This window comes from Strix aluco, chromosome 13 (assembly GCF_031877795.1).
Source record: "Strix aluco isolate bStrAlu1 chromosome 13, bStrAlu1.hap1, whole genome shotgun sequence".
Taxonomy (NCBI): domain Eukaryota; kingdom Metazoa; phylum Chordata; class Aves; order Strigiformes; family Strigidae; genus Strix; species Strix aluco.
This window is the reverse complement of record NC_133943.1, coordinates 1,929,395-1,955,541: the sequence shown is the minus strand read 5'-3', so window position 1 is coordinate 1,955,541 and position 26,147 is coordinate 1,929,395. Positions and strand designations below refer to the sequence as shown.

The following is a 26,147-nucleotide window of genomic DNA, read 5'->3' as shown; positions in this document are numbered from 1 at the left end:
ATTAGAGAAATTTCTGGAGTCACTCACGCAGTAGCGTGAAGTTGCTTTGCTCAGTTGCCACGGATCTGTCTGTCTGAACAAAATTCACCTTTGTGCATGACAACTGTCAGTCCACAAGACAGATTTGCAACAAATTATGAGAGAATAAGAAGTAGGTTTGGTAATGAAGGTATTCCTGTTTCTTTACAAACAGCTTATATTCTGTTTCCAACCATTTTTGTAGGCAGGTGTAAAATGTGGAAAAGAGCACTCTATGCTGTTAAATAAAACATTTCTACTTAATGAGAGGCCACCTGTCTGGGTTTCACACTCCATGCGTTGGAACGGTGTTTGAATGATTGCAATGACCCGTATGAAATTTCTAAGATAGGAAGCTGAAGTACAAGAGCGAGCGCCTCTGTGCCCGAGAAGCTCTTCTCCTTGGGAGGACGTGGCAGAGGGTCCTCACACATTTCCTCTAACAGCACTTCTCTGTATGCCCAACGCTTTTTTGAGTCCTGCTAAGACGTTAACTTCAAAAATATCTTACACCACTTAGCTTTTTCCCTATTTTCCATATGGATTTGAAGGAATTTTCCCCTCAAATTAAAGCTAAATGAAGCAATCCTACAATCAGATATATGACTACCTTTTATCCTCTTCCTGCGCTGAGCACAAAGAGATTGATGTGGAATTGCTGCAGTTTGTATTCTGGATTTCCTACTAAGGAAGGTGAATTACCAGATCACATAGCACCTCAGAGTTGTAAACCATTTCCTGACTCTCATCTGTCACCGTGAGAGAGGGATGCATCACACTTACACTGCCGACGGCGTCATGGTGAACCGCCGCTCACCACAGCCCCGAGGACTCGTGCCACGGCTGGAAATACTCGAGCACGCAGTTACTCCCAGCGCCGGCAGCCAGGTAGCTCTGCTGCTGCTGTGCCACCTCTCTGCACGCTGGTCGTTGATCCCGTGCTGGCTCTGATTCTACAGCGCGTAACAGGCAGAACGAGCGGACATCAAAGCCAGCGTCGGAAATGTGGTTTCTGAGACAGAAGCACCGACCTGGATTGCTGCGGGGATCTGCAGATTTCCCTTAAAAGCAGGGCTTGGCAGCGCAGCCTCACGCTCCCCACAACTCAATTACCCCCAGGTCTGTTCATCACTTACTCCCTGGGGGAAAAAGGGGGCTTGTCCACGGGATGATCCACTGTCACTCAGCTCCGTTTGATGACGGGGCTGGAAGATTTGTCTTCCAACAGCGACCTGTCTGCTCTGAGCGCTGGAGCTGGGGCCAGCTGGAGTTTTCCCCTGTCGCAGCTGCCGTACCAGTGCTGCGGGAGCACCGAGCCATGGCAGCAGGCTGGAAATGTTATTTGAAAACCCTCTGAAATTATTGTTTTACAATTGTTTTGTGTTTTTAATAAAAGTGCTAATGGCTCCTCAGCAGCGGAGGGGGAATCGCTGGGTGCCCATGGGGGTCACCAGGACAGGGCAGGCGGGAGAGGTTGGGCAGACGAGAGGGGCTGGGGGATGAGGAGAGGAGTTGAGGGATGAGGAGAGAGGCCGGGAGAGAGGAGAGGGGCTACAGGATGAGGAGAGGGGCCATGGGGATGAGGGGAAGGGTCAGGGGATGAGGGGAAGGGCTGTGGGATGAGGAGAGAGGCCACAGGAGGAGGAGAGGGGCCCCGGGGATGAGGGGCCAGGGGATGAAGAAGACGGGCCGCGGGATGAGGAGAAGGGCCGAGGGGACGAGCTGGAGCGGGTTTTCCTCATCGTTTCCCCCTCTTCGTCCCACACGGCCTGTGGCCAAGAGAAGACCGGCCGGAGCACCCGGGCGCAGCGAGGCGGCCGGGCCCTCCCGCGGGGCTCGGCGGGGGGCGGTAGCGAGTCGGGGCGGGCGGGGCCCGCCATGGCCGGGGCGTGGCGGTGGTGGCCGCGGTGGCTGCCGGGGAGCGCGGGACGGCGGCGGAGAGCGGAGGTGACCGGGCTGGGGGAGCGGGGAGGCGGCGGCGGACTCGGGGGGCGGCGGCGGGGAGGGGAAGGGCCGCCCCCGCCGTGGTGCCATTGTCTCTCCCTGGAAAATATCCGCCCCCGCTGCAGCGCGGGGCTCCGGGCGGGAAACTCCCGCTGCCCACCTGTGCCCCGGCAGCGGGGTTTCTCCAGGAAATGCCCTTTTCCGCCTTCCCCCCCACCCCTCCCGCCTGCCTCCAACCGCGGCGGTGCGGCCGGACCGGGCCGAGCTCCGCCGGGGCCTCCGCGGAGGCGCCTGGGCTCGGCCCTGCCCGGGGTGGGGGGGGCGAGGAGAGCCCTGAGGGGAGAGTGGGAGCGCACTGAGCACCGCTCGTTCGGCCGGGTGAAATACCCCCGAAACACACCTGAATAGACGTGTTTACCGGCGGTCAGCAGCGGGCTTTAGGGTAGGAGTTGCCTCCATCAGTTACCTGCCCCCCCCCACCCGCCACACGGGCAGCTCCCACCCCTGCACAGGCCCTGCCTGCCCCTCAAAGTCTCCCGCTTTTTTCCTTCCCCCTCACACCAGGACAAAGGTGATGCTGGGTGTCCCTTACGAATTTGTGAGAAACGGAGGCGGTAGCGAAGCTCGCACGGTGTTGGGTGGTGGATACAACAGTGGGGTTTTAAAGGGAAAAAAAAAAATATTGGGGCCTCTGTTGTGTTTGGGGTGTTCTGAAGGCACGTGCATGGGTTTTATGATGTGGAATAAAGGGTTATTTTGGGCCATTGGTTTTGATTTAATGATAAATAGTGTAGTACTTAACTTGATTAGCTTCTCAGTTTAAAGCAAATCAGAGTTTTGCCTTCATGTGTTCGGTACCTTGAGCCATAACTGAAGAGCCTTAGCCATGTTATTTGTCATGTTTTGTGCTTGTGTAGATGTGTTGCCAGCTTTCTGTGATAAGCTGTGATTTTTGCCTTCTAGCTTTTTCACGAAGCTTTATTTTACAGGATTTAAAACGTTTACACTCTGACTTTGGGAGAGAAGAATTCTGCAGAAATGGCGAAGATTGAGAAAATGAGTATCCTTGGAGTGAGGAGTTTTGGAGTAGAGGATAAAGACAAACAAATTATCACTTTCTTTAATCCATTAACTATTCTGGTGGGACCAAATGGTGCAGGAAAAACGGTAAGGCTTACTACAGCATGTTTGGTTTTGAACTGTAAATAGGTCTGAAAGGCCTCAAAATATGAATAGTGATCTCTACAGAAAGGTATTCATAATATTGCAAAAATCTTGCCTGTGTTGTTTAGCATTATTAGGCATCTGGATTTTGCAGAGCACTGGTTGATATTTTTTGTAGGAAACCGATCCAGATCCTGATTAAAACCAATTTTGCAAAGTACCATATTCTCACTATACTCAGAAAGTAAAATGTTATTTCCCTCTCCTTGCAGATTTGGCTCATTTGTAAGTATTTGGGCTGCTACTGTGCTTTTTTCTGTAGTCCATCTTGTTTACTCTAAATCACCAGTGTAACTACATACTTATTTCTGTTTTCTTAGACTATCATTGAATGCCTTAAATATATATCCACTGGAGATTTTCCTCCTGGCACCAAAGGAAACTCATTTGTTCACGATCCAAAGGTAAAAGTCATAGTGACTAGATTTAATGTGTGTTTAGCTCTAAGTGAAATATTTGACTGCACTCAGGGTTGTGATGAAAACAGGGATGCTCAGGTTCTAGGCAGACATGAGCTGACCGTATTGTTTCAGGAAAAACAGAGAGCTGGGAGAAATCATTTGTTTGTTTTATTTCTACTAAAGGTTGCCAATGAAACAGATGTTAGAGCTCAGATTCGATTACAGTTTCGAGATGTAAACGGAGAGCTCGTAGCTGTCCAGCGATCCATGGTCTGTACTCAGAAAGGCAAGAAAACAGAATTTAAAACACTTGAAGCCGTTGTTACTAGAACGAAGTAAGTTTTGTCAAGTTTTTTTTTCTTACTCTGACATGAAGATTGGTTTGGGTTTTGTATCTTTTTATGTATAAGACAAGAGAAAACTTCATAATGTGTTCCTTGAAGTAGCTACAAGTGCTCTTGGATTAAAGCTATGTAGTCTCATCACTTTATTAGTTGATTCAAAAAATCCTCTGATAGCCACTGCTGTAAGAACAACTTATACCTGTTAACTTACATTTATTTTAAAACTGTATTAATAAGGATACGGTGTGAAAGTAGCATTGTGTGGAGTATGTAGGTTTTACTTCCTTTAGCCCCCTTTTTGGTTTCAGATCATGGCCGGTGTTTAACTCCCATCTCCGCAGTTTAAGACGGGTATTCACTTCGTTCAGGATCGGTTTTGCTCCCTCTGGCGGTTGTACATAGTTCTAAAATGTGTAATAGTCGACTACAAATATTGACAGTGTTAAATGCATGTGTTGAACATGGTAATTATATATTTAAAAACTGTTACTCATTAAGTTTTTGAATCGGTGTGTTACAATGAGATTATACTGTTAAAAACGCAGTTTACTTTTAAAAGAATTTGCTAGTAACTTCTTGCGGGATTTTCTTTATCTGTGCTACATAGGCATGGTGAGAAGGTCAGTCTGAGTTCCAAGTGTGCAGAAATCGACCGAGAGATGATCAGTGCCCTTGGTGTTTCCAAATCAGTGATTAACAATGTCATTTTCTGCCACCAAGAAGAATCCAACTGGCCGTTAAGTGAAGGGAAGGCCCTGAAACAAAAATTTGATGAGATCTTTTCAGCAACAAGGTTTTTCTCTTTACTGTAACTTAATAAAAGCTAAGTAAGAAATGTCTTTTCTAATAATGTAGGTGTTAATGAAGGCATTGTTTCATACATAAGTATTGCTATATTGCCTGTAGGATCTGAACTTTATTTTTTTTTTAAAGGTATATTAAAGCACTGGAAACTCTCCGTCAGGTACGACTGAAACAAAGCTTGAAAGTAAAAGAGTGTCAGACAGAACTGAAATACCTAAAACAGAATAAAGAAAAAGCACAGGAAATCCAGGATCATCTTAGCAACAGAGAGGCTCAACTGGCTGCTTCTAAGGAGAATGTAAAATCTATTGAGGGTCAGCTTGATCCTCTAAAGGTAATTTGCGTGACGATTACATTAAGACTTTAATACAGACTTTAATACAAAACAGTGCATAAGCACCAAAGAACACAGAAAAATGTGAACGCTGGACGAATTTCTGGATTAAAATCTGACAGTTTTATGTCGTGTTATCTAATGCTTTGCTCTGAAGCAGAATCAAGCATACCTCAACAAACCTGGCAGATGCTGGTCTAATCTGTAAACAGGCGTTGGAGGTTTAAGAACGTGGTTTGTGAAATTCTTGTAGCAGCATTGGTTTTTTGTAGCTTAATTAATCTCTTTTTTTCAAATTTAGTGGTAAGTAAAACTATTATAAACTGTAGCTAAAACAAAAACTAAAATTTAACCACTCCTGTTTTTAAAAAATACTTATCAAACTGAAGGTTTTACACTTAGACTAACTGCATTGTATAGAACAAGTGACTGGTGAGATATTTTGCTTACAGCACTCTTCCCTTCGCAGAGTTCTCTGGCAGCAGTTGAACAGAATCTCATGAAGGTAATGAGGCTAGACAACGACGTAAAAGCCCTGGAGAGCAGGAGGAGGCAGATGGAGAAAGATAATCAAGATTTGCAACAGAAGATGGAAAAGGTTGCCTTTTAAATTCCATGCTGCCATCCCTTTTGCGGAAGAATCAGTCTGTCTTTTGCTACCCAGTGAACTAAGTATATATTTTATTATGCATCAGATATCGGTGAAGAACATTTTCACGGTCCATGTAGCTCACTTGATATTATCAAATATTGCAAATATGGCTCAGTAAAGCTGTATTAGTTTCTGTGTAATTTGGGTTAAATTGTTTTTTGTAACTTTTCCCTCCACTATAGACTAGCCTGCCAGGAAGGCAAATAGTGACAAAAATTTTCATAAAAACGATAACTACTGGTAACGATGACCTGCAGTGTGTAACGTGAAAATCAGTGCTTCTCACTGGTTGTTGCTGATAGCCAGCACTTATTTTGACCAGTATGGGATGGCTCCTGACATTAATATTATTCATCTCCCTGGAGATTTTTTAATTTCTTAAAATAAGAAATAATTGTCAGTCTTCTGTTGTGGTTGTGACAAGGCATTTAAAGGCATTTAAAACTATTTTGACAAATGAAAAGAAATTCCTTAGTGGTAAGAATTTAGATTTGTTCATGTTATTAGCCTAAAAAAACAGATTTTCCAGTTTCGCTTGTAGCATATTTATTTCTTCTCAATATAGAAATTCTGTGTGGGAGGTGCTTATGTCTTATTTCTTGAATTCTGTTATGGTAAAAACTATACTTTTCTTAAAACATCATGAACTGGCTTATAAATTTAGTTAAAAAGCTAACTTTATTCTGTATTGTGTTTGGTGTACAGGTTTTTCAAGGAACAGATGAACAACTGAGGGATAGATACCAGAATCACCAGAGAACAGTGAAGGAGAAGGATAAGAGATTATCAGACTGTAAGCGTGAATTAGATAGAGCCACTAAAGAATGCCAGAGATTTACCAGTGAGAAATCAGAACTACTTATTGAACGAGGTATTTTAGACTTTGTCTATCACCTTGTATTTATTTTTTTATGTAATTAAGTTCTGAAATGGAACTACTCATAAGAATTGAAAGGTTTTGACCTGGACAAAACCCCTAAAATACATGTGAGTTTGGGGTCAGCTGCACAGTATGGTATGAGACTCTCACAGCTGGACAGGTCTTCTCCTGGAGTTTCTAATGTGCTCTTGTTGTTCTGAGCTATAATTACAGTACGTAGTACCTTTGTTTTCAAATGAACCATTCTTTATAAAAATTTCTAAATAGATCATTTATGGTGGCAGAGATCAGTGTCAGCCTAGCAGTTTACGACACAGTTGTTTTTACTGTCTGAGCTTGTATTTTCCTTAGGTGATAAAAATGCCCACTAGCCAGATGTGATTGTATAAGTGTGTTTTAACCAAGAAAAACGTGAAAGCTGAATGTTTGGCTGGTCAGAGAGCTTTAGGATGATATTCTCTCATATATTGTGTATTCTCTTGTAAATGGACTGTGGAAGTTTCAGTAAAGCTGTAGTGGTTCAGACACAAAATGTATGCTTACGTGAAATATGTTTGGGCTTTATTTATATTTATCAGAATAATATTTTTAGTGTTTTAAGAGGCTTTCTTTTAGGTTCTTTATTTAATTAATAAAAATTTAGTTACCTGAAACAGCAGTCTCTCAAGCTACAGTTTGTTTTTACTCTGGAGCTTTTTGTGTTGTTCAAAAAGACTTCAGTTTCAAAGACTTTAAGAAAATAGTTGCAACTAGCTTTGAATCCTAAATGTATCTTCTGCCTCAGTTTTTGAGGGTTTGTCACGTTTTCTTTTGTGAAGGCCGTCTTCAGCTGCAAGCAGATCGTCACCAAGAGCACATCACAACGAGGGATTCATTAATTCAGTCTTTGGCAGCACAGCTGGAATTAGATGGTTTTGAGCGTGCACCTTTTAATGAAAGGCATGTTACCAGCTTTCACAGGTTGTTGAAGGAGAGACAGGAGAGAGATACAGAAGCTGCAAATCATTTGATGGTGAGAATTTTGTTGCTTTAGTAGTGTGGTTAGTATTGGTTGTTGGGATGTTACTGGTCCACGTGTGTCTTCATGGTGCTGGGCGGAAGAGGAATATTGGAGGGGGAAAAACTAGCCATTTTTTTTCTTTTAGAATTCTTTATTATGAGTCACCTGAATGTTTCCATGGAAATTAGTTTTGGAACTAAGAGTGGTCATCAAGTGATCTGAAATGCCAAAGCTATTGAACAGGCAGTTCTTCAGATAGGTTTTTCTCAGGAGCCCTCTCGTGTCGGTGGATCACCGACAAGCTAAAAAGCCTGAGGAGGAATTACAGTGGGCAGCTGGTTTAAAAATAAGCAACTTTTTGTTGAAGTCATCTGCAAAATGGAGTTGCTCTCACAGAACACTTATCAGTATGATGCAGCTGCGTTTTCCTATTGAAACATTTCAGCAAAAAATTTTGGACGAGTTCTATTTATCTCAGTATTTCAATGTCTTGTATTACAGTGGTGAATATTTGCAACCCAGTGAGAAGAAGTGTTTTTAATTGTTATTTCCCTATTAAAAAAATGAAAAATTATCTTATTGCTGACTCCTTTCAGAGAGAATTTGCACAAAAAGAAGCAATGAAACAAAAACAGATAGATGAAATAAGAGACAAGAAGACTGGATTACAAAGAACCATTGACCTGAAATCAGACATTCAGAATAAGAAACAAGTGGAGCTGAAGAATGTAAAATACGAATTGCAGCAGTTGGAGGGGTTTTCAGACAGAATCCTGGAGTTGGATCAGGAGATTGTCAAGACCGTAAGTGAATGTAATTGAAATATTTCTAGAAGTTTGAAGTAAAAACTTTCAGCTTTATCATTAAAAACACACAGACAAGAACCCCTTGATGTTTACTCCGTCTGCTGCATTTTTTCCCATTGAATACCCTCTCTGTGCTCTGTCTGTTTGGATGGTGTGCCCTTTGGGGCAGGGGCTGTTCACTCGTTGGTTTTGTACAGTGCATGTGTAGAATATACTGCTCTGCTGCTTGGTGAGTTCTCAACAGGGCAATACCACAGCTGGTGATATCCTAAGATTAGTCAGTCTTAAATTACTGGGCCAGAAAAATATGACCTAAAGTACTTTCCAGATAACTTGTCTGTGAGATGGAGTAGTTGGTTATAAGAATTTGATCTGATGACATATTTCACAGTTAAAAGCATTTGACGTCCCAGTTGAACAGCTGGTTATGCCTTTGTAGCTAAATATTTTATGTTTGTTAGTGCTGTATGAATTCAGCGCTTGACGGTGTTTCTTCTAGCCTCCTCACCAGGGTAATTCCAAATTTAATGTACAGTAGATGCTAAAATACAGAGAATCAAACTAAATATGGGTGAGCTTCCTGAAGTGAAATCATGTGGTTATGACTTACAATAAAACCATGAGCAACTTGGGGCAGTTGCATGTTCCAGAACAGTGCATCCAGTATCTGCTTTACTTTCCCCATGCCAACATCACAGCCTTTGTCCTTTTTCATGTATTCTTTACAAATCTGGTGTCATTCCTGTAACAGCTAATGATACTGCTGACAGGCAGTTTAAGAGCTTTCTTCTGTTTCCTTTAGTTAGAACTTTATTGATTGGCATAATTAAGTCTTCTGGGCTTTTATTTTTTGTTTAGGAACATGAGCTGGAGAAGGCTGAGAGGAACAGCAATGTAGAAACACTCGAACTGGAAGTACGAACGCTGCAAAATGAGAAAATAAACCTGGACAAAGCTCTTAGGAAGTTGGATCAAGAGATGGAACAGCTGAATCTACATACCACAACAATTACCCAAATGGAGATGCTGAAGAAAGACAAAGTAATTTTTCTATCATCATCTCATAAGAGGGGGACATGAAATTACTGCAGTCCCTTCAAGATTTGTGTATTTTTCAAGTGTTTATCACCAATCATATGTAAAGCATCTGTCTGGTTTCATAGAAGCCAGTTACTCCATGAACGCATTGAGTGACATAAACTTGAAGATAGGGAAAAATTAATCTAAAATGCCTCCTTTGATACAAAAGATATGAAAAAATTAATCTAAAATGCTTCATCTCCCCAGGCAGAAAAAGAAGAGCAGATTAGAAAAGTAAAATCAAGACATTCTGATGAACTGACATCACTGTTGGGATACTTTCCAAATAAAAACCAACTTGAAGACTGGCTTCATGGTAAAAATAGAAAGATCAATCAGACAAGGGATAGTCTGGCTACCCTTAAGTAGGTATTAATTGATTATGTCTCCATAACTATTTATGTAATTACAAATTTAAATGTTGGAAAGTTTAATATGCTTAACATACTTGTTATTTTAATTCGTTTTTGTTTATTTAGGTATCTGCAAAATCAAAGGATCCTGCAGAATTTGTGTCGCCTATAGCTGCTATAGTTTGTGCTGGTTAAGAAAATCACAACAGTTGTAGTATGTCAAAGGCAGGACTAAAAGCAGATAGCAAAATACTGTTGTGAACATCCTTAATTGTTTAAACTAATCCTAGCTGAATGAATGTGCTTGGGGGTGGAAATGCTGGTCTTCTGACTTATAAAAAAGTCACAGAGTGGTTAGTGACTATAGCACGAGTTCATGTGTGATACCTGTTCCTGGTTTCATTTGATGATATAAAACAATTTATTAGAAAGAGTAGGTAACATGAGCACACTGCAGTGATACACGTTAAGCTTCCACAAAACAACCCAAGATTTTAAGTATAAGAATATGACATAATTCAAAAGTATGGAACATGAGTAGGAGAATGCTAACATTCTTTGCTTAAGAAATTGAGTAATATCTTGTAAGCAATAATTGCTGTAGGGGAAAAACGTTGATATTGTATCATTCTATCAAGTTGTGTATGGCTTGGTCGTTAGAAATTAGTTTCTCATCAGTAAGCATCTAGAAAACAAAAGGGAATTAAAATGAAACACTTTATGCTGTACTTAGATTAATTAAAAGTTGACACTAGGTTTGCTGAAAAATCATTAAAGAAGAACTGGTGAACAGCTCTGTAATATCAATTTCAGATTAACTCCCATGTTTTTGCTTGAAGTTTGAAATGTTTGGTTTTTTGTAATAAAAGTTTATGCATTGATGTTTCAGCAAACGACTGGCATCAGTAGAATATCATAAAACTTACGTCAGCAATGAGCTGAAAAAAAAAGAAGCACAGTTGTCCCTTCATGAAGCAAAACTTTTTGATGTTTGTGGAAGCCAAGATTTTGACAGTGATCTGAACAAACTTCAAGATGAAATTGAAAAAAATTCAAAACAGCGAGGTAAATTCGTATGTAGCTCTACTTTTTTCCCTAAAGCTTGTTTTAAATGTAAGCCACAGATATTGAGACAGTCTGCTGCTTGTGCAGGACAAACAATAGGCACAGAAACTGATTTAAGGGACATCATGACAGAATCTTAGTATTTTTTGTAACACATTTTCCTTTACTACTATTTCAGTTTTATACTTAAGCAGGACCAGTAGTTTTAATTCTTTCGGTTAATTCTCTCATTATGTGTAAATGACATAATGATCTGCCAGGTGTGAAGAACCCACCCTCTGATGTGAGTTTGGCCCATAGTGCCTACCACTAACTGAAAGAAAGTGATTTCTGAAGGAAGTACTCGCTTTCACGGTTAATTGCAGAGGGATGAGCATGGTTTAATAAAACGGACTCACAGACTAACTCAGGTTGACGAGGGCTTGAGGAGGTTGATTTGGGGCAGCCTGCTGAAAGCAGGGGCAGCACTGAATTCAGACCAGGTCACGTAGGGCTGTTTCAGTTTCCTACCTTTGTGGTTTTGTGGGTTATAATTTTATCTTCATTTATGGCAAATACCTATCTAGTTCAGATCTGATCATGCACTGTTTATTCAACATAAAGTCTTTTGTTTCTTTTTAAACCAGCTGTGCTTGCCGGAGCCACGGCAGTTTATTCACAGTTCATTACACAACTGACAGAGGAGAAGCAGTCATGTTGTCCAGTTTGTCAAAGAGTTTTTCAAACAGAGGCCGAACTACAAGATGTAATTAATGATCTGCAGTCTAAGCTGCGTCTTGCTCCAGACAAACTGAAGTCAACAGAGTCTGAGCTTAAAAGAAAAGAGAAAAAACGTGATGAAATGATGAGTCTTAAGCCACTTAGGTAAAGTACTTAGCAAACCATATTGTTGCAAACTGTTCTCTTTCAAATGCTTGTTTTTTAATTACTAAGAATTATGCAGACATCAAGGAGCCTTTGTTTTAGGGCTAGTTAATTCAATTAAAAAATCTCGTTGAGATAAGTATTTTGCTAGCATTTGTTCTCTGCTCATTCGGACTTTAATATTAAGCTGGTTTATGGTTTTGGTATTTCTGGTCCTTTGGGGCTTCTCGTGAGAGTGAGGCAGAAAAAGTAGTTACATACTTCTCTAGTGATTATTTACACTATAGAGGCACAGTTCCCTTCCTTGTTATTTAGCATTGTAATTTAAACTGGACAGGCTGTTTGTGTTGTTACTGAAATGTTTTTCATGCCACGTCACCTTAAATATGTTTCTTAAAAATACTGAAACAGCAGATTGTATAAACAGAATGTGAACTGAACCTATATTATGCACCCTTTAATAATATCTTAATTTATATCTCCTTTAACAGTACGTTTTGTATGAATTACAATGTCTAGAAGGACATCCCTGGGTTTTTTAGTGGACTCCCAGTGCCATTTGTGTTTCTTTGAGGTTCAGGCATGTGCAGTTCCATCCTTTGGGAATTCATCTCCGTCTCCGATACTGATAACCCATTTTAGATTGGACTGAATTTATTCCTTTATTTTAGTTACTTAAAAAACCTTTTTATGTTGTGGGGGTTTTTTTTGAACTTTCAAGGTAATACAAAGTGTAGGTAATGCTAACAAATTCAGAAAAGGTGCCTACAGTATTTTCTGATTTCCAGGCTGAATTAGTCTGTATTTTTAAAGCTGTGAAAATACTAGACAGGCTATTTTGTTGTTGCCTCCCTTTTCTCTTACTGTTGCCTCCCTCCAAAACATAAACAAACAAAACTAGCCCTAAAGAGTTTTTGTCACAGTCCTGTATTTTTTTTCCTTAGCGTATGAACAGCATTTAAAGTAAGAGTAGAGGATGCAGGTTTCCTGCAAGTAGGTGAAGAGGCTCTTAGTCTCAAGAAATTTTCAGACCGTTGCTCTGAGAGAATTTGGAGAATGTATGTTAGAGGGTAGACCTTTCCTTCACAAGAGGGCACTCTTGTATAGTGGATTTAGACCCTCTCATGAGCACTTGCTGTAATTAAGTTAAAAACCAAAAGAGATCTTGTTTGCTTGTTTCATCTCACCTCATGAGGGATGTATTACCTTAGCTGGGTATATGGCATGAGCTTAATCAAACGTGGGGAAGGTTAAGGGGATACTACTTTGGCTAAATTTAGTCTTCAACTGTTAAATCATATTACAGCTTTTGTGATCTCAAATATCTTGAACTTATGCTACTGTTTTTGACAAAAAAATTTTCCGGATTTCTATTTTATTTAAGGCGAACTGTAGTTGAGCTCCAAGATAAGGACATACCAGACTTGAGGAACAAGATACAGAATGCAAACAGGGATTTAACAGGCCTAAAGGGTGAGATAGAGGAGCAGGAATCACTCTTGCAGACAGCCTTGTCCGAGGAGGACAGTGCCAAGGCACGTTTGCAGGATATAACACTAATGGAAAGGTACCAGGTATGCTTTGGTAATTTCTTTTAATAAATAAAATGATACTCACTTGCTAGCATTTAAATATGTAGTTATTCAATAATGTGACAAAACTTTGAGGTCTTAAGACTTTCCAAACAAAGTAAAAATTTTTTAAAAGACAGCATAACATAGGTGATCTTAGTACTAATAAAACTTCCAAGTTTTATGTAATGCTTTTTTCTTTTGGGGACCACGGAGTCCCTTGAGTTCTGATTCAATTCTGTGCTATAGTAACTGGGAGAAGAGGTTAATCCAGAACTTAAGCACGACCACAAGTACACCAGAGTGTTTTCCAGTTCTCATAGGCATTATAGTTTGGTGTATTCTCAGCATCTTCTCTGTGCTTTCTGAAATCTTATCCCGTGTTCTGTGCCATCTGAAGATATGGTAAAGGGGAATGGATATCCTACACTTCTTATTACTCTGATGTAGGAGACTGTTTTGAACAGTCTTCATGCCTTTATTACCAACACAAAATTGTTGCTCGGCTGAGAACACCGAGAGGAACCGTTATGTAGAGAACCTGGGGCCAGACAAAGGACCAGGAGCATTTCATGGGTGGGAGATGGCAGCAGCTCCTGAGGCTCCAACAGTTCCGTTGTCGCAGGGACGGGCAGCACCTGTAACAGCTCTGAGGTGGGCTGGGGATGTCAAAAGCCCGTCCATCCGTCTTGACTCATTATCTTTCCCAATTAGGAATTCCAGTTTCTGTCAGCATGTGGGCTGACATAGCCTCACTGCTAACGGTGTGACCTGGCTCCAGCAGAGGAGATAAATTTAAAGGTCTCAAGTCATGTGTGCCTCAAGCCCCAAGCTTGTTCTTGTGTGCCAAAGATACAAAATACATTTCTAAACACTAATACAATAGTAATAATACTTTTCCTCATACTTTCAGACTGATATTAGAGACGTTGAACGAAAAATTGCTCAGCAGGAGGCTAAGCTGCTAGGGGTCGATTTAAGTAGAACTGTTCTACAAGTAAGCCATGAAAAACAAGAGAAAAAACACTTGTGGGATACAGGTAGGTCATACAAAATGGGTATTTCATTTTTACATTGAAAACAACGTTCCAAACTTCCTGCCATTAAAATCTTAGCTTGCTTATTTTACATTCTGAAATAAATGTATTCTAATAGTTTGTTGTTTTGGTTTTTTGGGGTCATATTGAGAGTTAAATTTTCACAAGGAAGACAATAAATGTTTTTAATAACAGATTGTTTCATTCTGTGTTTGCTTTCATCTGTAGTTACTGGTAAAATTGAGTTAAATCAAAAGCTCAAGCAAGACCAGCAAAATCAGATTCAGCAACTAAAGAGTACAGTTAATGAGCTTAAAGCAGAGAAACTTCAGATTTCCGGCAGCATGCAGCGTCGTCGACAACTGGAGGAGCAGACAGTGGAATTAACCACTGAGGTTCAGTCCTTATGCAGAGAGATCAAGGTAGGAAACACAATTATTTAACCCTCAGCTCTCTTGTCCTGGGGAAAAAATAATAATAATCTTGTTATATTTAACATTGTAATCCCAGCAAATAAGATGTATTTTTAAATGTTTATCCTGTGCTGTTATTGCATATCTTTGGGAATTTCCAGAACTTTATTAATACATATTTTCACGGTTTTTGGTTGTTTTTTTTTTTAAATACACACACACAAAAAAAGAAAGAAGTAACCACATGAGGTTTGTTACCACTTGAAAAAAATGTTGATCATTAACAGAATGAGAAAATAAAAAGAACTTTCTCCAACTACTTTTCAGGAAGCAAAAGAACAGGTATTTCCTTTGGATGCAACTTTAGAAAAACTGCAGCAGGAGAAGGAGGATCTAATTAATACAAGGACTGCAAGTAGTAAAGAAACACAGGAGAAGGTTTGTTTGCCTTTGACATAGCTGGGAGATAGGAATATATATTGTTTTTCAGGCATGGCTGCAAGCCATGGTAATGAGTTTGCTTTTAGGAAACAGCAGTGATGTTAGCAAATGCTTTAAGTTGGTGGAACTTCTAGGGAAGAAGAGGAACATAACCAAGTCAGGAGACTTAACTCAGTTGTAATTCACCTTTGGCAGTCTTGTCAAAAGGCTTTGAGGGACAATTGGCTATATTTAGTGAGCAGTGGTATTCAAAGCCCTTCCTAATAGATCCAGGAGAAATCACAAGGGTGACTGTAACCTGTCCTCGCTAAGAGACAAACCTATTTTTCTCAGGTGAAGTGTAAGGCAAATGAATAATTAACCATTTGCTTTGGAAAACATTTTCATGGTAATAAGGAACATGTGGGTTTCAAAAGTTGTAGGCTTTATCGTAACTCCCTTTAATTTACTAATAAGGAATTGTACTTAGACAACAGTGTTATCCAGTATCTAATTTTTGATACAGAGCATATCAGTTCTTGGACATAAGACTGCATTTCATTTGAAATCTTTTCCCTGCAGATAAATGGCATAAAAGAGAAAGTTAAAGATATAAACAAGTACATGAAAGAAATTGAAAACTATATTCAACAAGGAAAAGACGACTATAAAAAGGTAACTTCGAAACCAGTCAATAAAAAGTTGACATTGAAAGCACTTTTGTGTTTAAATCATATACCGTTTTATTTCTTTAGCAAAAGGAGTCTGAACTTGATGAAGTAAGTTCTCAGTTAGCTGCCTGTGAGAAACAGAAGGAAAAGATAAGTAAAGAGATGGAAACGATTCGACAAGATATTGACACTCAAAAGGTAGATGCATTGTTTTACAGTGAAGCATATTTTGCACAGTTGGAATAATTTCTGGGTTTGGTTTAAGTCTGCCTAGGTCCGTAGTGGTGCAAAGTTTGTCTCCTGATTTACTTAGTTGTTAGGATTAGTCAGAATAGTTGCTATATGTGCATTATGCTGAAAAAAGTCTTGAGATTTGTATATGCAAAAGCAGATGCATTTTAGAAAACTTCTATCTTTTCGTGGTATTTCCAAAAGGGGTAGGTCTGTTGGGATAACAGCCAGTATTTTCAAAAGTATCTTTGTGTGGAGGATACCTGCCTTCTGAAGTAGGACAGCTGTAAGGTGTTTCTAATTGCAGGTACCAAAAGGTGTTAGTCACTCCAGATTTTGTCGTGTACTTCTAATTCTCGTGTATATACTCCAAATACTGTTTAGATTCTTTATAGGAAAGATGTCTTTCCCCATTCTACCCCACCACTTACTGTCTAACTTGCAGAGCTGAGATGGGGGACTTTGTTAAATCTCATCCTAAATTACTTGCCCTCTTTGAAACAGATTAATATTTGCACACAGGATGGCTCTTGTGTTTGCCTGTGACAATAAATACCATATTATTTCAGACTGAAATACGAAATAATACTGCTGATTTCCATGAAACCCTATTTCTTGCACAAGCTACGTTCTCACTGTGATAATTTTTGTAGTTGTGAATTATTTTATGCTTGTAGCGTGTTTTGGAGTTGTGCAGAACTCCTGCTTTGTAACTGAGAATCAGTAGACTGAAACATCACACAGCTTCTTGCTTTCTGGGGATATAGATCCAGGAGAGGTGGCTGGAGGACAATCTTACTCTGAGGAAACGGAATGAAGAGCTAAAAGAAGTTGAAGACAACATCAAACAACTTGTGAAGGAGATGGGAGAAATGAAAGTCCCGCAAATGAAAAAGTAAGCATCTTCAAAGCAGAACGGCATCTTTTGCACAAGAATTTGCTGAATGTAATATTCACTGTGTTTTAGTGTGTTTCCTGGGCTGGTTCTTTCCCCATTCATGTAGACCACTTCCTCCTTCAAGCTCATGTTTGCATAGTATCCCCATGACGATAACATAAATGACTCAATGATAACATATAGTGCTTCTGGCTAGAAATACATGTATGTGCACATGTGCCCATACCTGTTCCAGTCTAATCCATTTTTTTTAATGAATGCCACTGCTAAATCCCCATTTTAAAATAATTCATGTCTCTGGATAAGAATATTTAGTTTTCATTTTCAGTCTGCTCACTTAAGTCTCAGCAGCAAATTTTATATTTACTTCAGTAGTTGAATTGTTTAGATAATAAACAGTTTTGAAAAGCAACTAGCCCTATGCTGGTTCTTATGTGTGAACTAATTATTTAGCTTTCTAGAGGCTACCTAATTAATTCATCTTATTTTGCTCAGTATTCTAATTTAATTCCACCTATGAAATGAATTATTTTCTATGTTTCTGCATATAGCACTTTGGCGTTTGAACTTGATAACTTGCTTCTCCCACTCAGAATAGTGATTTTAATATGTTCTTAACAAGCTTTAGTATATTTTTATTTCAATAATGTCTTCATTTCAGTGGCGTTAGTACTATAATTTTAACTGTTACAGACTTTATAGGTACAATATAATGAACTACAGTCTAACATAAACTCAGAATTAGAACCCTGATTAAAAAATTGTGAAACACCAGATACAAAAGACTTGTATATCAATTATGGTTTCACAGTGAACAAAAACATTTAGAGGAGAAAATAGAATCTTTGAAAAGAAACCATCATGTTGCACTTGGCCGACAACGTGGATTTGAGGAAGAGATTGTTCGGTTTAAAAAGGAACTTCGAGAGTCACAATTCAGAGATGCAGAGGAAAAGTACAGGGACATGATGATTGTTATGAGAACAACAGAGCTGGTGAACAAAGATCTGGACCTTTATTACAAGGCTCTTGATAAGTAAGTACTGTCACATGAGGGTAATTCTTAAATGTTTTTGTCTTTATTGATAACGTTGATGTGAAAGCAGCTTTCAATTTCAGACTTCCAGGGGTAACGCAGAAATAGTAAATTTATATAATTATTTGAGGTATATCATCATTTCTCCTTATAAAATCTGGTATTTAAATATTAAGATAACAAGGTACAGCTTTTTAAGTAAATTGATGAAAATATACTACAAACAGCACAGGATTGGTAGGATGTTGAAAATTTGTAAGTTAATGTATATAATGTACTTACAGTAAATGCATTGATGGTAATAATTGGAGTTTAATATAATCATAGGTAAATCCAGTTATCATTATCATTTTATTCCCAGTCCTCTGTAGGACCTTTTTTGAGATACGGCTGTATGTGTTAGGACTCATATTTGCAATGCAGCAGTTCAAGCTGAGAGAGGTAATAGTGAGTGAACCCAACACATCATCACCTTTCTGTGCTGAATTCTTGGTGTGAAATAATCTTTTGTTGTGTTGCCTGTGGTCGTTAGAGAATGTCCAGGCAGCAAACACATTCAGCTTCGGTTTTCGTGTGAAAAACATGTGGAAGAGCCAGCGGAGCCGCAGGCTCTTCCTCTGTCCCTGTTCCTCTGTACCTTTTTTCCCACCTGAAGGCATTTTTAGGAAGCTTTTATAAGTGTGTCTCCTGAAATTGCTGATGGTTTTCCTTTCTTCTTGTAATTTTGGTGGGTTTTTGAGGGAAGTAAAAGAATTACAGGATATGCAATGAATAATTGGGAGAATGTGTTTCTTAAAAGCCTGTCTCGCATATTATCTCAAAATATATAAACTCCACAGTACGAGTTTAGGAAAGGTGAAACCAGTGTTTAAATCCTTCATTATTAAGCCGGGTCTTTCTTGCATGGTCTCTCATGCTACTTTCCTTTCTATATTAATATATTTTAGCATCATCTGGTCATATCTTAACATGAATGAGATATGCCAGGTAGATTTCTTGTTCTACATGATCATCTTCTCAGATAAACGATTGTGTTTTCATTAAAGAATATCACAATATAGAGGTGGTTTTTCCCCTTCTCCAGTGTGGGTGGGTTTATGCCTAGAGAAGGCAAGAGCAAAAGAAACATCTTGCATTTGATGGAAGGTGTAGTATACTTTCTGATTGTTTCTGCTTCCTCTGGGAGCTTGTCGTCTCGTCTTGGACTGACTGGCCAAAAATAGCATCTCAAAATTTGTAAACATATACTGAGTAAAACATACGGCTCCCTAAAAACCCCCTGTATATTCAGTTTTAGTGATGGAATTGCAGTGAGCTATTGCAACTTGAGGAACAATGGGGAAGGATCTTGGAAACAGTGGATATGTTTCAGGAAATACAAAACTGGTGCTTAGTGACAGAAAGATAATTTGAATATTAGGAACAAAAAAGAGAAAGAGAAGCCTTTTGGCCACTGTATGAATTCCGAATACACCCATGTCTTGCATATGGTATGGAAATTTGGTCTCCTGTATTAAAAAGGGTCTAGTAGTGGTGGAAGAAGGAGAACGGAAGAGCAGTAATGTGGTTGAGGGTACAGCGTAATGGTCAAGAAGAGAAACTAAATAGATGAGAAATTTCCAAGTTGAAAAGATGGTCTAGAGGAAATGTGTTTTAAAGAGTTTTAATGATAAAATAAAATTAAACATAATATTAGAATGTAAGCTAATCCAAAATTTATTTTGTGAAGATCTAAATTGTTCAGAGCATGTATAATTCTTCCCTTTCAGCTTAAATGGAAATGCACTCCAAGAATTTCCCTTTTAGAATTCAGAATCTTTTTGTATGGTATCAAATTATCTATTGTTTCTATTTAAGGCAAAACAGGAAATCAGTCTTGTAATTTCAAGAAAAATAGATAAGCATCACTTATTGGTAATCGTCTGAAAAATCGGTGAGACAAAATGTTAGCTCCAATGGCCAGAGACTGAAAGCTCTATCTGTAGCTGGGTGTTCTGTGCTATCAGCTGATCTTTATTGACAATATTTAGAGGTTTATGATAAATATTGATGAGGAATGCATTCTCGGGTTTAATTAAGTAAATAGTTGAAAACACTTTCTTCATTCTTCAGACTTAAATCCTATTAAAGTTGATGCTTCAGTATTCCCCAGAACAGGTGGAAATCACTCCTGTAAGAGGGGGAGGCGGGAAAAGCATGGGTCAAAGTCCAAGTTCAGAAATATATTTTATTTCCACCATATTTTTTGAAAGAAGACACCGGCATAAATTGAGCAAGCATTTTTTTCATTATGGAGTACAATTTTTTTTTAAAAAGCCAAATTAGAAATGTAGCATCCTGTCCTTTCTTGAATGCTTTCTTAAGGAATCATCTGTTGAACTGAAGTCATGTTGATATGTTAACCAGGGAAATTAAATTGAAAATTATTAATGACACCCTATGTCACTCTTGCTGCTGAGGAGAAAGGCAGCTCTAGTCATAACATCCGCTTGGGTGATTATAAATTATATTCTTGATAAGAATTCTCTGCTCTGCGGACACTTCACAGGCTCCTTTCCTACCGAGACCCAGTTACTTGCACTGTTGGGGCCTGTGATGAGTAACACCGCTGTTGGTCTGGATGACTTAACATCAGATTCTTCTTCTGGGAGTCAGTCTGAAAATAGACCTCACGCACAAATTACAAATCTCTTAGAAAGTCAGGGAAACTTGCTTTCTGTTGAGTGACTGCAAATCTTTTTGTCTTCATTGCTCTCCTACTTCTTGAGACTGAGCTGCTGGTGAGAGTAGAATTATTTACGCAATAGAGTGTGGTGAATCTTTAGATACTTATGCATTCAAAATGAACTAGTACTTACTACATTTTTAGTAAAAGTATTTAGGGACTGGAAAGGGAGCTGCTGCCTGCCTTAAAGCTCCTGTAGTCCATAGTAGGCCATGGCTGCACCTATAATAATTTGCACTTTTTGTTGTTCTTTAGAGCAATAATGACATTTCATAGCATGAAGATGGAAGAAATCAACAAAATAATCCGTGACCTTTGGCGAAGCACCTACAGAGGACAGGGTATGTAATTTTTTGTAGTTTTGCCCATATGTATCCATTTGTTACTGAGCACTGCATACTGAAAAGTGTTTTCAAAATACTGAAAATCCAGGATCTGAAGATAGTTGGCTCCATTCTAAAGGCTACATCTGTTGGTCACGGCTGTAATCTTTATTATGCATTATGTGGTTAGTTTCAGGATAAATAGAGGTAGTTTTCCCTTTTCTGTATTTTCCAAAGTTATAGTTTTCTTGAGATAGGGGAAGTGCATGAGTTCATTCCTTCAGCTTTGGAAAGATTAATTTCAAAGACATATCTATTAGTGAGAGTTCGGAAGAAAACTTTTGATGGTTACTGTATATTATACCTGTCAGCTCTGTTTAATCCTACAATATTTTTGAAGGTTTTTGATAACGTAAAAACTGTCTCCTTCCCATTTTCAGATATTGACTATATAGAAATTCGTTCTGATGCAGATGAGAATGTCTCGGCCTCTGATAAAAGAAGAAGTTACAATTACAGAGTAGTAATGATAAAGGGCGATACAGCACTGGATATGCGAGGAAGGTGTAGTGCTGGGCAGAAGGTAATAGCATTTTTTAGTACGAGGTAAAGAGGATTCTGAAAACTGACTCAGGTGAATGTAGGAGAGTAATGTGTTCTGCAGTGACCCCGACGACCAGGCACCTCCAACTCTAATTTACAGCCCTGTACAACTTCCCCTCCCTGTGTCTGGATTTTGCTGACAGGTTGCAATCTGTAATTCTGGACATCTGAACCGTCTTTTGGGGGGCCAAAGTCCATTGTTTCAGTAGGGGACTGGTCAGAGTCCCTTCAGGAGTGAAGAGTTTGACTTCCCTCTCTCCTCAAGTTCAGATCCTCCCAGTCTGTCTCACTGAGGTTCCCGTAGCTTTAGGTCTGTTGACTTGCTCCTGTAGTTTTTCCTTCCCAAGGGCTGGCCCTTGATCTTTTTTTCACCACTATGTCTATCTCTAAGTGTGATGAGACCTCTTTTTCTCCAAGTTACACTACTCTCCCCTGTTGCCAAATACCACCTTTCGGTCGATGTCACCACATACCATACCATGCTGTACTTTCAGGTGCTGCCTTGCGTTCTGCCCTGCCTGGGTCAGCTGTTGGCTCTGCACTCTTGGTACTTCACTAGTGCTCGCTGGGCCGGTGGCCTCATGTCCCACCAGCGTTGAGAGTTGTTGGTTCCACCTGTCTGTTGTGTTACGATCACAGAATCCCAGAATCATTGAGGTTGGAAAGGACCTTGAAGATCCTCCAGTCCAACCATGAACCTCACCCTGACCGTTCCCAACTCCACCAGATCCCTCAGCACTGGGTCAACCCGACTCTTCAACCCCTCCAGGGATGGGGACTCCCCCCCTGCCCTGGGCAGCCCATTCCAACGCCCAACAACCCCTTCTGCAAAGAAATCCTTCCTAAGAGCCAGTCTGACCCTGCCCTGGCGCAGCTTGAGGCCATTCCCTCTTGTCCTGGCGCTGGTTCCTTGGGTCAAGAGACTCATGATATAGAGCATCTAAAATATTCCTAAGCCAGAGAAAAGAACTAGCCTTGTTGCTCTGTCTCCAAAATCACCATCTGTACTGTTTTTTTTATTTTAAAGAGCTGAGGTATGGGGAGGAAAAAAAATTAATACTTGTAGCCATTTGACACTTGGCGTGTTGGTTATGCAGCTTGGGCAGCCAAAGCTACCTGCAGTATTATAGCAGGAAACTGCTGCTTCCCTAGATGAACCATTTCCAGCAGAACAAGTGATCTTCCTAAATGCAGAGATAGTAGAAAGGGACACAAATGCACGTAGGGATGCTTTTATTTCCTCCCTGCTGGAACACTTTCTGCCCATCCTTGGTGCCTGCTGCACTGTGGAGAGCTCTCCTTGACACTTAATGCTCTGTGGGCAGGGTGCCAGCACAGCATAGCCCAAGGACACTGCAGCTGGAGAAGAGAGGTACCTTCTCCTTCTCCTGCAGTGGGAGCTGGAGCTTTCTTATGTTGCTATGATGGCAACAGCTTGAGATCTCTTTGATGTTGAGGAAGAATTTGCCATTATCTGAAGTAGCAAACTGCCCACTTCCTTACCTCCAGAGTAGCAGTTCCCACTGTGCTACTCCAGCAGAGTTTCATTGCCAGCCAGGCCTTTTTCACAACCAGGTGGTACAGGCAGTAGTAGAAAATGAAATCAATAAATGGAACAAAATGATACACAGTATTTTTAAGTGCATACAGCAACAGAATCGTGAAAGGATATTTCATGAGAAAATGAATACTGTATTGTTGCTTGAATATGAAAAACGCTGTCAAATTCATTCCCACCTGAGTGCAGATGTGTACTTGGTTTTGAAAATTCCATACTAATTTGGGGGGAAATCCAAATCTTATAAAACAGCAGTATAGGCAAAAAATGTGCCCTCTCCTAAAGTAGTCTAGGATGTTACGTTAGAGTCCTATGTAAATGAGAGTGAAACTTATTCACAGTTTCTTAGCTTATATTCTGAGAATTCTTTGATCGTGAACTGTGATGCCAGCAGTCGTGATAATTGGAAAGTATTTTTGGCAGCACAGTTTCCATTGAGTGTTCTGTAATTTTCACTAGTTCAGGACATCTAATAATAATATGATTAGGCATATTAATACCAACCTTAACATGTAAGGTGGTAAATCCTACTACCTTTGGTTTTAGTAAGTAGTCAGGAGTTCGGTAACTCAAACGTAGTGCTACGGGTGCAAATTTGCACCATCCTGCTGCAGAGGGGTGGGGCTTGAGCAGAGTGTAGCGGAAATGCTGGTGACACTGTCGTAGCATCTTGACCTCGGGTTGGAATCCTTCCTTCTAGCGTCTGCGGAATTTTGAGTATTTGACTTTTCTCTGATATTTTTCCAACAGTACTTTGTAGAATGGATCTTTCAATTCAAACTTGAAGTTTTAATGTAGTTTTTCAATAATTAATTAGTCACCGTCATTTTGTGAACTGTCAGCACATTGTTACGTAAACTTTAGTGGTGATTTGTAATGGCATTAAAAATAGCATGTTCCACGTAGTTCCTCTATAAACACTTCAAAGAGTGAGATTTGGATGTTTGATTTTTTTTTTTTCTCTAGGTGCTTGCTTCTCTTATTATTCGTCTTGCTCTAGCAGAAACATTTTGTCTCAACTGTGGCATATTGGCACTGGATGAGCCTACTACCAATCTTGACCGAGAAAACATTGAGTCTCTTGCACATGCCCTGGTGGAGTAAGTGATCTCTTGTTCTGAAGCTATAAAATGGATCTTTTTCAAATTTTAACAGTAGTTGGCAGAAGTGAATTATATTTTAAGCTGGCATATCTTGGTTGGCATCTGCAGATAGACATGCAGAGTGGTAGCTTTAGCTTCCCTATTGGTCTGGAAGAAGAAAAATATTTCTTAAATAATTTGGGATTTTTTTATCTGGGTAAAAAGAGTTGCTAATCTGCATTAGATTTCTTGACAGTTTGTGTTATTATCAATAGTTAAATATTTTTGTACTCTGTATTTACAAATTCTACAAAACTAGAATGTGACTTTGATAAACACTAAATAATATCTCTTTGTAGGATAATCAAAAGCCGCTCACAACAGCGTAACTTTCAGCTTCTGGTGATAACTCACGATGAGGATTTTGTTGAACTTCTGGGCCGTTCTGAATACGTGGAAACGTTCTACAGGATAAAGAAGAACATTGACCAGTGCTCTGAGATCATGAAATGCAGTGTCAGCTCCCTAGGCTCCTACGTTCATTAGAGTTTCAAGTAATTACGTATTGTAGGCTGGCTTAGCTGCCTCACTTGATAGAGCTCAGATGAAGGCATCTGAAAATACAGTTCCTTCATATCCTATACTACTGAAGACTTGTAACAGTTTTTAGGTAACTTGTAACTCTTTTAGCTAGAATCTGAAACGATTAGACTTTGAAACTTCCTGTCATTCTACATGTTTGTGTGCCTGGGTTTAAGAATCACCGTGATTTGGAAGAATTTAAATGAATACAGTGCAGTTAACTTTTAGATGTATTTTACGCTTTAAAAGTGAAAATAAAGTTGTGATGTTCTTTGGGTATGTCCTGGCGGGGAGATCCAGATGCAGATTCTTTGGAACAGCTGCAGCTCTGGCGATAGAATGGCACTTGCCCTCCATCACCGCGGTGGGGCGAGTTCAGGATGGATTTGCATCTCTAGTCAAGGCGTGTTCAGAGCTACCCACCTAGTCTACACAAAGTTCACAAGCTTCTGAGAGAACTTTTACTGGTTTCTCTACAAGGTAACATTAAGAGAATCTTCACAAAGTGTAACAGTTCTCTTTAGAATAAAGGAAAGTCCCACCTCTAACTAGATGGCTGAATGAATGGATGACAGAAGCATATTTTAACCATATTCTCTTTGCTTAGTGTCATTTACCTCTCTGCTGCTTTCAGGTGACATGAGAGCTATGTTATGTTCTGATTCTCCATGAGACACAAGTTCTGTGAAAATGGTACAGAAACGCCTTAGAGAGTTCATTTGTGTGGAGGCTGAGCTTCTTGGCACAGCAAGGCCCGAAGGCCCTGCAGAAGGCAGGCCGGGGGGACCCACTGCTCGCTCAGAATGGCAACGGAAGGCCAGGAGCAATGGCACACCTCAAAATGCAAAGGACCTGGTCGCCACAAATCCTGAGATTTCAGACAAAGGCTCCTCAGCAACATACCCAGCTGCCTCTGAAGCCCTGCAAGCCCCGAGGGGTGCGATTTCTGGGTCTCTGTTTCTTCGTAACCAAGGGGGCACCTCTTCTACCTTGAACTGTGGGTACTGGATCCAAGCAGAAGCTGGACTTACACCTCTTTAAATCCTTGCAGGCAGCAGTGACAAACCTCCTTGGCAGACAGCGTATGACCAACGCTCAATTTCAGAGCAAGAATCTTTAAACCACCACAAAAAGTTCAATGTTTGTAACGTCGGGACGTTTGTCTTTGGCAAATACGGAAGTGAGCCTGGAATGTTACACGCTGCCTTCCTCACTCTTCAGGATGCAG

At 39.9% G+C, this 26,147-nt stretch overlaps 1 protein-coding gene across 3 annotated transcripts; it reads left to right on the top strand.

Annotated features, from left to right (window-relative positions):
• The first annotated feature begins 1,911 nt into the window (after positions 1–1,911).
• RAD50 (RAD50 double strand break repair protein) lies at positions 1,912–25,198 on the top strand. Of its 3 annotated transcripts, none has more exons than XM_074838493.1 (26): positions 1,912–1,965; positions 2,952–3,129; positions 3,507–3,590; positions 3,771–3,922; positions 4,539–4,724; positions 4,865–5,069; positions 5,539–5,667; positions 6,427–6,592; positions 7,420–7,613; positions 8,198–8,404; positions 9,266–9,448; positions 9,695–9,852; positions 10,730–10,905; positions 11,532–11,769; positions 13,154–13,343; positions 14,254–14,380; positions 14,606–14,799; positions 15,118–15,228; positions 15,793–15,885; positions 15,966–16,079; positions 16,880–17,007; positions 17,822–18,046; positions 21,027–21,112; positions 21,535–21,677; positions 24,222–24,355; positions 24,697–25,198. In XM_074838493.1, the coding sequence occupies exons 2-26, from the start codon at positions 3,001–3,003 to the stop codon at positions 24,881–24,883; spliced, it is 3,939 nt and encodes a 1,312-aa protein (XP_074694594.1). In that variant the 5' UTR covers positions 1,912–1,965; positions 2,952–3,000; the 3' UTR covers positions 24,884–25,198. The 3 variants fall into 3 exon arrangements, 2 of the variants coding, with proteins under 2 accessions (XP_074694594.1, XP_074694595.1); XM_074838494.1 differs by lacking the exon at positions 1,912–1,965 and adding an exon at positions 2,312–2,404; XR_012624990.1 differs by lacking the exon at positions 21,535–21,677 and having other exon boundaries at positions 24,697–24,834.
• The last annotated feature ends 949 nt before the right edge of the window (positions 25,199–26,147 follow it).

Excerpts from the sequence above, each read along its gene's own strand:
- RAD50 (XM_074838493.1), top strand. The coding sequence starts at position 3,001 with ATGGCGAAGATTGAGAAAATGAGTATCCTTGGAGTGAGGAGTTTTGGA. Across the intron at positions 7,614-8,197 it reads AAGCTGCAAATCATTTGATG|AGAGAATTTGCACAAAAAGA; the intron begins GTGAGAATTTTG and ends GACTCCTTTCAG. Across the intron at positions 14,381-14,605 it reads AAAACACTTGTGGGATACAG|TTACTGGTAAAATTGAGTTA; the intron begins GTAGGTCATACA and ends TTTCATCTGTAG.